This window comes from Chiloscyllium plagiosum, unplaced genomic scaffold (assembly GCF_037043375.1).
Source record: "Chiloscyllium plagiosum isolate Xiang-an unplaced genomic scaffold, Cpla_swu_hap1 HiC_scaffold_19, whole genome shotgun sequence".
Classification (NCBI taxonomy): Eukaryota; Metazoa; Chordata; class Chondrichthyes; order Orectolobiformes; family Hemiscylliidae; genus Chiloscyllium; species Chiloscyllium plagiosum.
Genome location: NW_028270157.1, coordinates 27,073,440 through 27,086,932, shown reverse-complemented (window position 1 = coordinate 27,086,932; position 13,493 = coordinate 27,073,440). Strand labels below are relative to the sequence as shown.

The 13,493-nt window shown below is 37.3% G+C and overlaps 1 protein-coding gene across 3 annotated transcripts in view; it reads right to left on the bottom strand.

Moving 5' to 3' along the window:
- The window catches only part of lin7a (lin-7 homolog A (C. elegans)), a 75,035-nt gene that overhangs the window by 50,536 nt on the left and 11,006 nt on the right, over nt 1-13,493 (bottom strand). For all 3 annotated transcript variants that reach the window (XM_087997155.1, XM_043709671.2, XM_043709672.2), the window contains exon 2: nt 3,524-3,642. In XM_087997155.1, the coding sequence (XP_087853281.1) occupies nt 3,524-3,642 (119 nt within the window). The remainder of the gene's footprint in view (nt 1-3,523; nt 3,643-13,493) is intronic.

Here is a 13,493-nt window from a genome sequence, read left to right as displayed (position 1 = left end):
TCCAACCCCTCACACAGACCACTTACCTCCAACCCCTCACACAGACCACTTACCTCCAACCCCTCACACAGACCACTTACCTCCAACCCCTCACACAGACCACTTACCTCCAACCCCTCACACAGACCACTTACCTCCAACCCCTCACACAGACCACTTACCTCCAACGCCTCACACAGACCACTTACCTCCAACCTCTCACACAGACCACTTACCTCTAACCCCTCATACAGACCACTTACCTCCAACCCCTCACAGAGACCGCTTACATCCAACCCTTCAGAGAGACCGCTTACATCCAACCCTTCAGAGAGACCGCTTACATCCAGCCCCTCAAACAGACTGCTTACCTCCAACCCCTCACAGAGACCGCTTACGTCCAGCCCCTCATAGAGACCGCTTACGTCCAGCCCCTCACACAGACCGCTTACGTCCAGCCCCCAATAGAGACCGCTTACGTCCAGCCCCTCACAGAGACCGCTTACGTCCAACCCCTCACACAGACCACTTACATCCAGCCCCTCACAGAGACCGCTTACGTCCAGCACCTCACACAGACCGCTTACATCCAGCCCCTCACACAGACCACTTACATCCAGCCCCTCACATAGACTGCTTACATCCATCTCCATAAAATTGGCTGACTCCGCCCCTACCAAAGCTTGCTTGTTTTTGAAATCATCCATGTCTTGGTTAGCTCTAGACTGAATTATTTTAATGGACGACTGCCCAATTTTCATCAACATAAACATGATCATGACAAACTTTGTCCAATACGGATTGGAAAGTCACATGCACCCATCACTCATTTACTTGCATTAGCTCCCATGAGTTAAGACTTTGATTTTAAAGTTCTCATTCTTCCTTTCAAGCCTTTTTACAGCCTCAAGTTCCCATCTCAGTAATAACTTCCAGCTTTAGAACCCTCATAATTGTTGAGCTATTGTAATTTTATCTCTTGTGCATCTCAAGACATAAATCACAAACATCACTGGGCAATTTTGTCTTCAAATGCCTCATCCTTAACTTGTAAAATTCCTTTCTATCTCTCTCTAAAAGGTGTTCCTTACAAACTATGTAATCTACCCTAATATTTTATATGATATTGTACTTTGCTCATCAGAGGTTGAGGGGTAACGTTATAGAGATTTATAAAATCATGAGGGGCACAGATAAGGTGAACAGCAAAGCTCTTTTCCAGAGGGCAGGTGACTCCAAAACCAAAGGGCATAATTTTAAGGTGGAAGGAGAAAGATTTACACAGAGGGTGGTATGTTTGCACAATGAATAAGTGATAGACGCAGGTACAATTACAACATTTCATAGACATTTGGAAAGGTACATGAATAGGAAAGGTTTAGAGGGATATGAGCCAAAAGCAGGTAAATGGGACTAGTTTAGTTTGAGAAATCTGGTCCGCATGGATGAGTTGGACTGGAGGGTCCGTTTCTGTGCTGTATGATTCCATGACTCTATGATTCCATGACTTTGTAATTTTTCAACTTTTGAATGGCATTTTCAAATTCATTCTGAACCGGAGGTATTGTCAAGACAGTCAGATCAGATACTGAGGAACAGAATTGTGGATTTTTAAGTTGAAAACAGTTTTAATCTAGGAGTTCTTCACAATATCCTCTCCAACAAAAGACAATGGTCTCCTTGCCCTTAAAGAGTTCCACTTCTTGTTTGCCTGTATGTGGAGTGGACCTTTGTGTGTTTGTGCCATAGATCATTTGATAGCCAGGAAGAAATCACGCATGCCACTGTGTTGCACAAATGTAGGATCTCCCATGCTCTTCCTATCCATCATTTGTTTTTAATTTTGCAGGTTTTATGCTATAATGTTGCCGTCAGCCAACTGTCAAAGTGTTCTTTTCCTCAAGATGTAATGAACCATTCAGTCCACAGTTGCTTTGTGTTTACACTCAATGAGATTCTCTCTCAATATTTTCATTCAAACAGACATGATGTTAAAAGACCTTTTCATAGATGCTTTTAATGTGGCCTTTAGACTTGACAAAGCACTAGGGGCACACTGCAGCTCCTGTTGGATGGAGGTTGGCCATGAGACTTGAATGAGAAGACCACCTTAGTGGATTATTTGAGGCCTTCAATGTTAATATTCTAACATCCCTGCTTCTGGCTCAAAGATTGGTGTGGATGCAATGGGATCTCATTCCTCGGCAATGATACCAGTGAAAGAAAGCTGTTCCAGTGTGAAGGCTTCACTAGAACCATGCTGGGATTAATATCCTGGTGAACTAAATAACTAGGGCTGTTAAGGTAGACTGACACACAATGAAGTTAAGGATAAGGCATTATTACAGCTAGTTAAGTGATAATATAGCATGGGAGAGGAGGATACAATGTACAAGCATAAAAAACCCCAGTAATTAGGGTTAAGGGAGAAGAAAAAATTAAAAAGGCAAAATTAGTGGCTCATTACTTGAATAGATATAGTATATATAGTATATATATGGAACAAAATAAATGAATTAACAGCATGAATATTGGTTCATGGCTATGATCTGAAATCCATTAGATAGACAAGGTGAAATGCAATCAATTTTGGGAAATAATTATTCAGGCATATGTGATTATTTCAAATAACTAAACAGTCTAGGGGCAAGAAGGGAAGAGAAAATAAATGCAATAATGATAGTAGAGAAAAATTAGTAGAGAAATTAATGGGGCTAAAGACCATAAGTTCCATGTACATGATGGGATACATTGTAGGATTTGAAAATAGTATCTACAGAGATTGTAGAGGGCATTGACAGTGGTTTTTCAAGAATCCTTAGATTCCAGAAATGTAACATCTTTATTTAAATAGAAACGACAAAAACCAGGTAGCACATAAACTGGACAATGTGGACACCTCTGTGATCCCGTAATGGTGTGTCACTCGAGGAATTCCCAGTCTTTGTTCCATGAGGTTTGTGTGAGGTCTTGTGCTTCTCTCACTGGCAGAATGTGGTGTTGGTTATGACATGGTATTCTTTATAGATGTATCATTAAGATAACTGTTAAGAGTTTGCTTTCTTTATTCCTCTCTTGCCCATTTCATCTTTCCAGAAAGTTGTGCTCATTGCCAATAGGTTTCAGGATTCCATTTTCAAAAAATTGCAATTTTCACACTGCTAAAGGAAGAAACTTGAGGTTGAGAATATAAGGTGGAGGAAATTTTGTTTAAGCTGTAAAAAGGTTTGAGCACATCTGAACCGTACACAGCTCTGGATATTGCATATTAGAAAGGGCTGTTAAAACATCTGTCAAGAACTTACTTCATGTGCTGAAGTTCTCCTTGTGCCTTGGCCATTAGTTATCCCTCAACCAATAACCAAATAACAATAAGTTCATTATTTATATTACTACTAGTTTGCTGTGCGCAGTTTGGCTGCTCTTGTTATCATTTTAAAAATAGAGTGAATATTACAAAGTTTTTGCAAAATTGTATGGTCATGAAACCTGCCACATAAATGCAAGTCTTTTTCTATTTGCAATCGGATAATGACTTCCATACCTCTCTGACAGCAGTACAAAATTCACTCTGTAAAACTCTCTGTAAAGACTGGAGTTTGTGGATTGGCACTGCTCCACTTTCTTGAAGCTTCTCCAGCAATTCAATAGCTCGAGCCACATCTGAGAAGAGAAATATGCAAAAAATAAATGGCTTTTATTTCTATTTAGAATGAGCAGATAAGACATTAACTTGTATTTAAAGTTTTAAAAGTCCTCCTCCTGAATAACAATAGAATATCAATTTAAATAACATGGAGTCACTCAAAATCACACTGGAATTAAAAGTGCAAAATGTACTTTAATTTTATAGTTGGGCAACCAAGTTTTTCAGATTATGAAAGAATTGATAAGAGTCCATTAAGAATTGCGCAATCTGTAACAAAGTCTTTCATAGTTTGTGTTAATATGATTTGATTAGATTCCCTACAACATAAAAACAGGCCCTTCGGCCCAACCAGTCCACACCAACCCTCCGAAGAGTAACCCACCCAGGTCCATTGCCCCTCTGACTAATGCACCTAACACTATAGGCAATTTAGCATGGCCAATGCACATCTTTGGACTGTGGGCGGAAACTGGAGTACCCGGAGGAAACCCACACAGACAGTCACCCGAGGCTGGAATTGAACTTGGGACCCTGATGCTGTCAGACAGCAGTGCTAACCACTGAGCCACTGTGCTGCCCTTGTAATGCAAGACAAATTCCTTTGTTAAACTGATACTTCACTTGTCTTCAGTGATTCTAAATCCATATACCTCAATCTCTTGGTTGCAGCCAAATAAATGTACACCACCTGAAATATTCAAGATGCTGACTGAGTTAATAAAAACTTGCCTGTGTTGCTGATTAACAGGTAAAAAGAGTTCCTTAGAAATACTTAAAACTACTTAAAGACAGCTATTTTGCTTTTACATGCTCAGAATAAAACTATCCTTTTCTTGCTTTGCTCACTCTACAACATAAGAAAAAAAGAATGTAATGAGAAAGACCATTTGATGCATCAAGTTTGTTTCTTCCACAGTTTAAATGAAACACATCATCAATGAGTATTCAACTTCAACCCCAACCGCTCATGTATTTGATCTTAAATATCCTTTCTTATTAATCTGTGTTGGATCCTATTTGTGACAGTGACTGTTAGAAATTACTCACGAGAACTTAAGTTCTAAACGTAAGCATTTTCCTTCCTCTCAGCCAAATCACTGATGGAAATGGTGAAAAGCTGAGAGTACACTTGACGTAATTGGGGAATGCCATTTGTTTCATACCACCAGTTTCAGTGCATTCCCTTATAATATGTATACTGACTCTCTGCCTTCTGCCACTCAACCAATTTATAAACCAAAGTTATCTCCAATTCCATGCAATCTTACTTTTCCTAGCAATGTTTGGTGAAACCTTACTAAATGTATACTGTGTGTCCAGCTGTAATTCTTGAATCTCAAGTTTTGAAAAGGTGCAAATACATCAGCCCAGCAAGTACATAAAGTCATTTGTACTGGCTTTATAATAATGTTGAGATCCGCAAATCAGATACGCACAGTAAGGTATCTATGGCATACAGCTCCACTTGCTCATTAGAATAGAGATAAGAGGATAATAGAGAAAACAAGTAAATAGTGTTCAGAGTACTGAGGACCATAGGGGCTGGAAGTGGAGGGACATTGATCGGCATGGATAGGGTACAGGGTGTGAGAGCAGGAGAATATTTTCTTTTTAAAACTTTAAAGTTTGAACATGGTGCTGGAGCCTTAAGACAGGGATTCGATCTAATCCACCTTAGGAGCTAGCCAACCTCTTACACTCTTCCGGTGTCATTTGGCTTGACTCCAAGTTCAATCCTCTGGACTGAAAATCTGAAGTGCAGACATTGCTTTTTAACAGTGAGGTTTGTGGAACTGGAATTTCTCTTGCTTCTATGCCCTTGACCCAGGAACAAGAATTGGTATCTTCGGGTTTGGTAGCTTTAATTGTTAGTTAATTATCATTGATGCATGGAGTGTTATTTTCAGACAGTAAAAAGTCTCACAGTTCAATAAATTTTTATCGTTATTATACTGAAATTGAAGTCTTGTATTAATGAATGAATATTTGAAGCCATGCTGAATATTAGTTTCAAATTCAACTATAGACTGTTATCATATAAGTGTATTTCAATAAAACCTTTTTTTTCCCCTTTACTCTACCACAAGAGGCTATAAAATACCATCTTAAGTAATTAATGCTCAGATGTCAGCAATTGTCAGCATTTTAATTGTTCTGTGCAAATGTCAGCAATATCTAGGATCCTCACTCATAACCTTAAAAGGCAAAACTCTAGAAGTTTATGTGATTGATTCCTTGTTTTAAGCACTGAAGGCCTTAGAGAGGGAAATCAAACAATAATGATTTATTTTACACAAACTTTAATTATTTAAACTATTAGTCTCATTGTAGAAACCCTTAGAAAAGTTGTGCCTTATTTTATGAGGTACAGTCACACTCCTAACAGTGTATTAAGTTAAATTCATTGCTAAACAACATCTCTAGCCTTGAAAAACTAAAGTTATATATACAGAATGTCAATTTTTCGCATTCTACAATAAGAGTTCCAGATATTTAAGATAATCAAACTTTTTTTTCTGATGATTCAGTTTATATATGAACTCCTTGTCTATGTCCCAAACATTATTTTATTTTCTGTAAAATAAGAAAAAAGGGAATGGCTAAACCGACTTGTAATTTATAAAACTTGTTGTTTTCCTTTCCATGAGAATTCTTCAGTCCAATTGGTTGTGTGGCTTGCTTGATAACTTCACTATTGGTGGCCAGAGATCCCATTATAGCTGGTACCAGAATTAAATTAACATCGGAAAAGAGAAAAATTAAATAGTTTACTAAATCCCTGTGGTCAGCTTTCCGAGTGTGGACGGGGTATCATCAGCTAATAGGCGATTATAAAGTCCAAGCTTAGGTTTTAAGGCATTTGTACACACAACATTCCAAAATAGTAAGAGAGAAATAGACACAATTTGAGAATTGTAATGTGCAAGTGTCTGAATTATCAATAGCCCTGTTAATTGCTTTGAAAATTAATTCTATTAGCCTTTCATAAAACTAAAAAATCTCTAATAGAGCTCAAAATCAAATGTGCTATATCAATATGCTAACAGACCAGTAAATCTGAAGTTCAGCTAGGCACTCATTGTTCCACTACCAAAACAGTTCAACAGTCCACATGCTGACCTCAATGTTCAGTTAGTCATTTGGTTCAAATATTCTTGTGCTTTTGTGTTTTATGTTCTAATTCAAATATCTCTATCTTTATATGATTAATTTGAGGTGCAGTTTCCAATACATCTTGTCCAAAATTTGCAGGATGCATATGATCCTCTGGTTGGGTTATATCATTATTAGTGTACAAATCAATCAATTAGTGGAAAGGAAGACAGGCCCATGAAGTCCACTCCCCAAAGCTTATGAGTTGATTTGCACCAGTCTCCTATTAGCTTCGTGAAAACAGTCGTGAGCTCAATGTTCATGATTTTCATAAACTTACTGCACTTGAATTATCCATTAAATTCACCACAAAGATTATGCCTGTGACTATCGATGATATAAATATCTCAGCAAGGGGCTCAGCAATCACTTCCCTAGCTTCCGACAGAGTTCTAGGTTACACCTGATCAGGTCTTGGCAATTTATCCATTCTTATGCGTTTCAAGACATGCAGCCCCTCCTCCTTTGTAATATGGACATTTTTCAAGATGCCACCATATATTTCCCCACATTCTATATCTTCCATGTCCTTCTCCACAGTAAACACTAATACAAAATACTCATTTAGTATCTCCCCATCTCCTGCAGCTCCACACAAAGGCTGCCTGGCTGATCTTTGAGAGGCCCTATTCTCTCCATAGTTACCCTTTTGTTCTTATTTATAAAAACCCTTTGGATTCTCCTTAACCCTATTTGCCAAAGCTATCTCATGTCCATTTTTTGCCCTCCTGATTTCCCTCAAGTATACTCCTACTGCCTTTATACCCTTTTAAGGATTCATTCCATCTCTCCTGTCTATACCTGACATATGCTTCCTTTTCTTAAAAAAACCCTCAATTTCTCTAGTCATCCAGCATTCCCTACACTTACCAGGATTTCCTTTCACCCGAACAGGAATATACTGTCTCTGGATTCTTGTTATCTCATTTCTGAAGGCTTCCCATTTTCTTGACCTCCCTTTACATGCGAACATCTGTCCCCAGTCAGTTTTTGAAAATTCTTGCTTAATACCATCAAAATTAGCCTTTCTCCAATTTAGAACTTCAACTTTTAGATCTGGTCTATCCTTTTCCATCACTATTTTAAATCTAACAGAATTATGGTCGCTGGCCCGAAAGTGCTCCCGCACTGACACCTCAGGCACCTGCCCTGATTTATTTCCCAAGAGTAGGTCAAATTTTGCACCTTCTCTAGTCAATACATCCACATTCTGAATCAGAAAATGTTCTTGTACACACTTAACAAATTCCTCTCCATCTAAACCCTTAATACTATGGCAGTCCCAGTCTATGTTTGGAAAGTTAAAATCCCCTACCATAATCACCCTATTATTCTTACAGATAGCTGCGATCTCCTTAAAAATTTGTTTCTCAATTTCCCTCTGATTATTAGGGGATCTATAATACAATCCCAATAAGGTGATCATCCCTTTCTTAATTCTCAGTTCCACCCAAATAACTTCCCTGGATGTATTCCCAGGAATATCTTCCCTAATTACAGCTGTAATGCTATCCCTTATCAAAAATGCCACTCCCCCTCCTCTCTTGCCCCTTCTTTCTATCCTTCCTACAGCGTTTGTATCCTGGAACATTAAGATGCCAGTCCTGTTCATCTCTGAGCCATTTTTCTGTAATTCCTATGATATCCCAGTCCCATGTCCTAACCATGCCCAGAGTTCATCTGCCTTCCTTGTTAGGCCTCTAGCATTGAAATAAGTGCAATTTATATTTATGCAATTATGCATTCAAATTTGCATTGTGAACTACTTATGTTTAAAATTAATCAAATGAATGTGTCATAACCATTTAAGCTGTAACGAGAGTGAAATCATACTTTTGGGACATCTTAGAGACTTCACAAATCTTCACAGGGTTCACAAATCACACTTTTAACTGTAATAATTCAAATGGACTACACTCAAGACTTGAATTATGCAGATCATTTTTCTTAATATTAGTTATAGATTGCCTAGGATCGGCGATCTCTCTTTGTAAAGGTCACCAACTCTTTACCTTACTCACCTCCTTTAATATGCTTAATCAATCTAAACTTTGGCTCTTTGACAAAGTTTTAAGTCATCTGCCCCAACATCCCTTGTAGCTCAACATCAAAGATTTTCTTTGAACATCGCTGTGAAGTGCACTGACTCTTTAATAATGTTAATGGCACTATAAAAATACAAGCTTTTATTGTTGAATTAAATTCCCAAACTAAAACAGACAAAACTCTTAACTGTTTTTAAATGGTAAGCTTTCATGGAAAGTAAATAGCTTCCAACTTAGAGAGCTAGCTAACCAACAGATGTAACATGTGTGAGATACTACACAATATACTTCACAAAAACTTTTTTTTTCCATTTAATATAAGCATGGAATCCAAACAGGGCTGAAATTTCTGAAAGGAAAAGCACAACCCAAAATGTAAACACATGGGTATTTTTTACCATAGCTTGTGATTTGCTCGAAGTTGCCTAAAGAGTATTCAACAACTGGAAAAACATCCTAACTTCCTTTAAGAACTAACTGAGTGTTACACTCAGTGGACACTCTAGATTAATTCTGGATGGATAAACAGTAAGATAAAGTGCATCCTTCATCCATAAGCTACTCATGTTCCTACTTGATTTGTCTGAGTTAACATTACATACCAAGTCTTGTTTCATTTTCTTCTGCCTTTTTTCACTGTTTTCCACCAAATATAAGCAAGCAAAAATATAAACTGTGTACAACTGCATATTGTACAAGAATGCATTCAGAAAATCAATACAGCCTTCCTGATGGATGGGGTTGGTTAGCACAGCTGGCTAGATGACTGGTTTGTAATGCAGAGTGATGCCAGCAGCACAGATTCAACTCCTGTATTGCCTCACCTGCACTCCTCGCTTGAGGTGTGGTGACACTCAGGTTAAACTCACCACCAGTCATCTCACTCTAAGAACGTAGGATTATGGTGACTTTACAATTACCTTAATGCAAAATAAAGTTTAAAAGCGTGGGCTTTCAAACCTGCCTGACCATATGGCGCCACAAGTAAATACTGGAGTATCATTAAAGCATTTTGGATGACAAGACTTTTTCAGACAACTTTGATCATTTAAATAATTAATGCAGTTTTGTATATACAGTACATCTGTACTTTTCTCAGCCAGTCTTGATTTTCTTTTTTGTTAAATACGAACAAGGGTCAGAAATAGGCCATTCAGTTCCTACAGCCTGCCCTGTCAGTTAGTAAGATCATTGATATCTTTTCACCCTTTTGCTTACCTATGAATCTAGCTCTGTCATACAAATATTCAGATTCTGCTTATCTTTTTAGGAAGAGTGTTCTAAAGGCCCTTTGTAATAAAACCGTGTTGATGCTGCCTGATTACCTTGAAGTCCTCCAAGTGTCTTGCCATAACATCTTTGATAATAAGAGTTTCTAACACTTCTAGTGACGATTTTTAAGCTAATTAGCCCACAGTATTTTTTTTGTCTTCCTCTTGATTAATGCAGTTAGATTTGCTATTTTCCAAACTAAGGGACCTTCCTAGAAACAGTTTCACTTCACACCTCAAGACGCTAACTCCATCAGTACCGTGGCATTTGTTAAATTGCAGCTCCAGTACTATTTCTCTGATTGTAATTTTCCTGTGTTCTTCCCTGCTTTCATTTCCTGATTAATGATTGCTTCTGCTTCTTGTATCCTCTATAGTGAAAACTAGTGCAAAAATGTGCTCAACTTTTCTGCCATCTCTTTGTTTTCAATGATTAATTCTACAAACTCACTCACTGTATAACCAATGGTCATGTCCTTAACATTTTAAAAGGATAGAATCTCTTACTGTCTATACCTGGCTAGCTTTCTACTGTAACCTGATTTTTCCCTCATTATTAAATATTTTTAGTCTTTTTTTTAAATACTGTGCCCTGCCTGCTGGTTTGCCACTTTTCCTTGCATAATTATATCTTTAGCATTCCTAGGGTAAATATAGAAGGTGGGTCAATTTCATTGCAATGTTTCTATTCATTGTATTCTAAAGCCTCCCCTTAAATTGCATCTCTGGTGACTTATCTTTTAATATAATTTGCCAATTCACTTTAGCCTGCTCTACCTTCATGCTCTCATTATTGCCCTTAAGTTTTTAAAAATAATCCCAGACCCACTTCTCTCAACCTCAAACAAGGTAAAATTCAATCATATTATGATTGCTGCTACCTAAGGAATGGCTTCACTGATGAGATCATTAATTAATCCTAAACCAATGCACAATACCAGGCCTAGTAATGCTTGTTTCTTGCTGAGTTCCAAAACATGCTGTTCTAAAAAGAAAACATTCTGAAAACATTCTATGAACTCCTCATCTAGGCTACATTGCTTATCTGTCTCATCAGTGCACTGATTAAAATTCGGCATGATTATTGTTCCGCTTCCTGACAAGCTTGCACCATTACTTCCTTCATACTCCATCCTGCTACAGTACAGTATTAGGGATGGAATGTGTACCACTGCCACAAGTAACTTCTTGTCATTACCATTTTTAAAAAGGTCTCTGCACAAATTCTTCCACATCTTGGTTTCCTGAATTTGGGCCTTCTCTCTATTGTGCTAATACCATACCAAACTATCAAAGTCACCCTGTTATTCAAAGTATTCTGAAATAACTTTAATTCTTCCTATAAATTAGTAAGATATTTATACAAAAAAAGCTGACAAATGTAGTGGCCACTGAACAAAGGAAAAAAAGTAGTATTCATATTAAATTATAATTTCGATATCAAATTTCAGGCAGCCTTGCATTAAAATATACATTATTCATCACATCAGAGTTTCTCTTCTCTTATAATACACAAGTTTTATCTGCCATTCTCAATTCCAAAGGTTTGTAAATACAAATGTAAGTTAATTACTTGTTTCATGCAAAGACTCCCATGTAATATTTACTAGTTAAGATATCTCTCATTGGAATTTAAAGTGTAAGTAAACTATTAATTTCAACTGGTTAAATAATAGTTCAGTTTTGCTAAAAAAATCTGCTTTGAATATAACAAAGGATCCTGTACAGTTTGCCTTGTTTCGAGATTGGATTCATTGCTATTTTTAGATATATGAATAACTGCATGAATAATAAAACCATGTATTTGTCAAGATTGCACACAAGTCACACCTAAATGAAATTTTTCGCTACCTGTATTATTTTGAATATTTGCATATTTTCCTGCTATTACTTTTCTCAGCGATATTTCATGCAAGATTTTTTTAATTCTATGGGACAGCTCCAAAAGGCACTTGTTGCCACTACACCCACACGTGGAGATTCAAATGCAACACCTATTGGTGTTATACCAAGCTGTAACATCATAGCAGTTTCCTTTACTTCAGCCAGGATATCCATTTCTAAATTCTTGACAATTTGCAGCCTTCCACAAGCAACTTTGTCATAGGTTTTCTGGAAGTCTTGATACACATTATAAAGTTTTCTTGGGATGTCATTGTATTGGGTGAATACAGTGCAATTTATCAGGTAAGACTGAACCTTTTTACTGATTGTTAATTACTAGGCAATATACAAGTAACCTTCATTACTCTAGATAATTTATTCAATTATTTTGCTTGTTCTTTCAAAGAAAACTAAGGTTGTAGTTTCTGCATTCAATTTGTTATGAATTTTGCAGTACCACCACAGTGTTAGCTGGTGTAATCTAAAAACCATTCACAATGCTTTTCGGATTACCTTTACTGAGTTGAGTAGAAGTTGCCTCAACTGGTTTCCATTATGCAGTAAGCCATGTAGCAAATCAACAGCGCATTGTGCAATTATTACACCAACTCAGAAGTCAGACAAAATGCAACAACATTAAGTTCATATAGATCACAGCTAAATATCCCCAATTTGAAGTAGTCATGAACTGAGGTAATGAAATACAAAATTATTTCCACATGCAGAGGTACTCTGGCTCCATGACTGTTCATGTGTTGCTGGAAAAGCACAGCAGGTCAGGCAGCATCCAGCGAACAGGAGAATCGCCGTTTCGGGCATAAGCCCTTCTTCAGGAATCCTGAAGAAGGGCTTATGCCCGAAACGTCGATTCTCCTGTTCCCTGGATGCTGCCTGACCTGCTGTGCTTTTGCAGTAACACATTTTCAGCTCTGATCTCCAGCATCTGCAGACCTCACTTTCTCCTCCATAACTGTTCAAGAAAGCAAAAAAGGAAATGTACTGATTTGGTCTCTAAAAGGTATCAATGTTTAGCCTTGGATCAAAGGAAGCAGCTAAACTTAAATATCAATTGAGGTGCATTTTAAAAGAAAATTGAACTTTGCTCTATTTCCTCAAATTCTTCAGTATCATAGAAAAGAAAATGACTATATTAAATAATTCTACAGTCCATTTCATACTTCTAATAACCTCTCAGTGAAATTAACCTTATTGCAAAAAAAAGTTTTTGTTAAAATATTGTTCTAAAAATTACAAAAGCTGATCAGCAGTCTCAAACAAAAGTGACTCTTCAAAAAACAATCCCAAATGCAGACTACGACACGTAAAGATAAAGTTTCATAAAGAACAGTAGTCAATGATTTGGCACTTGAAGTGTTGGTGCACAGAACATACACAGAAGTCCATTTACAATCATGGTTAATGTAGAAGTTACAGACTGAAGACAGAATGAAGGCAACAACCACCTTTAGCATGTCGAAAAATTAGATTTTTGACACTTCATTTGTTGCAAAC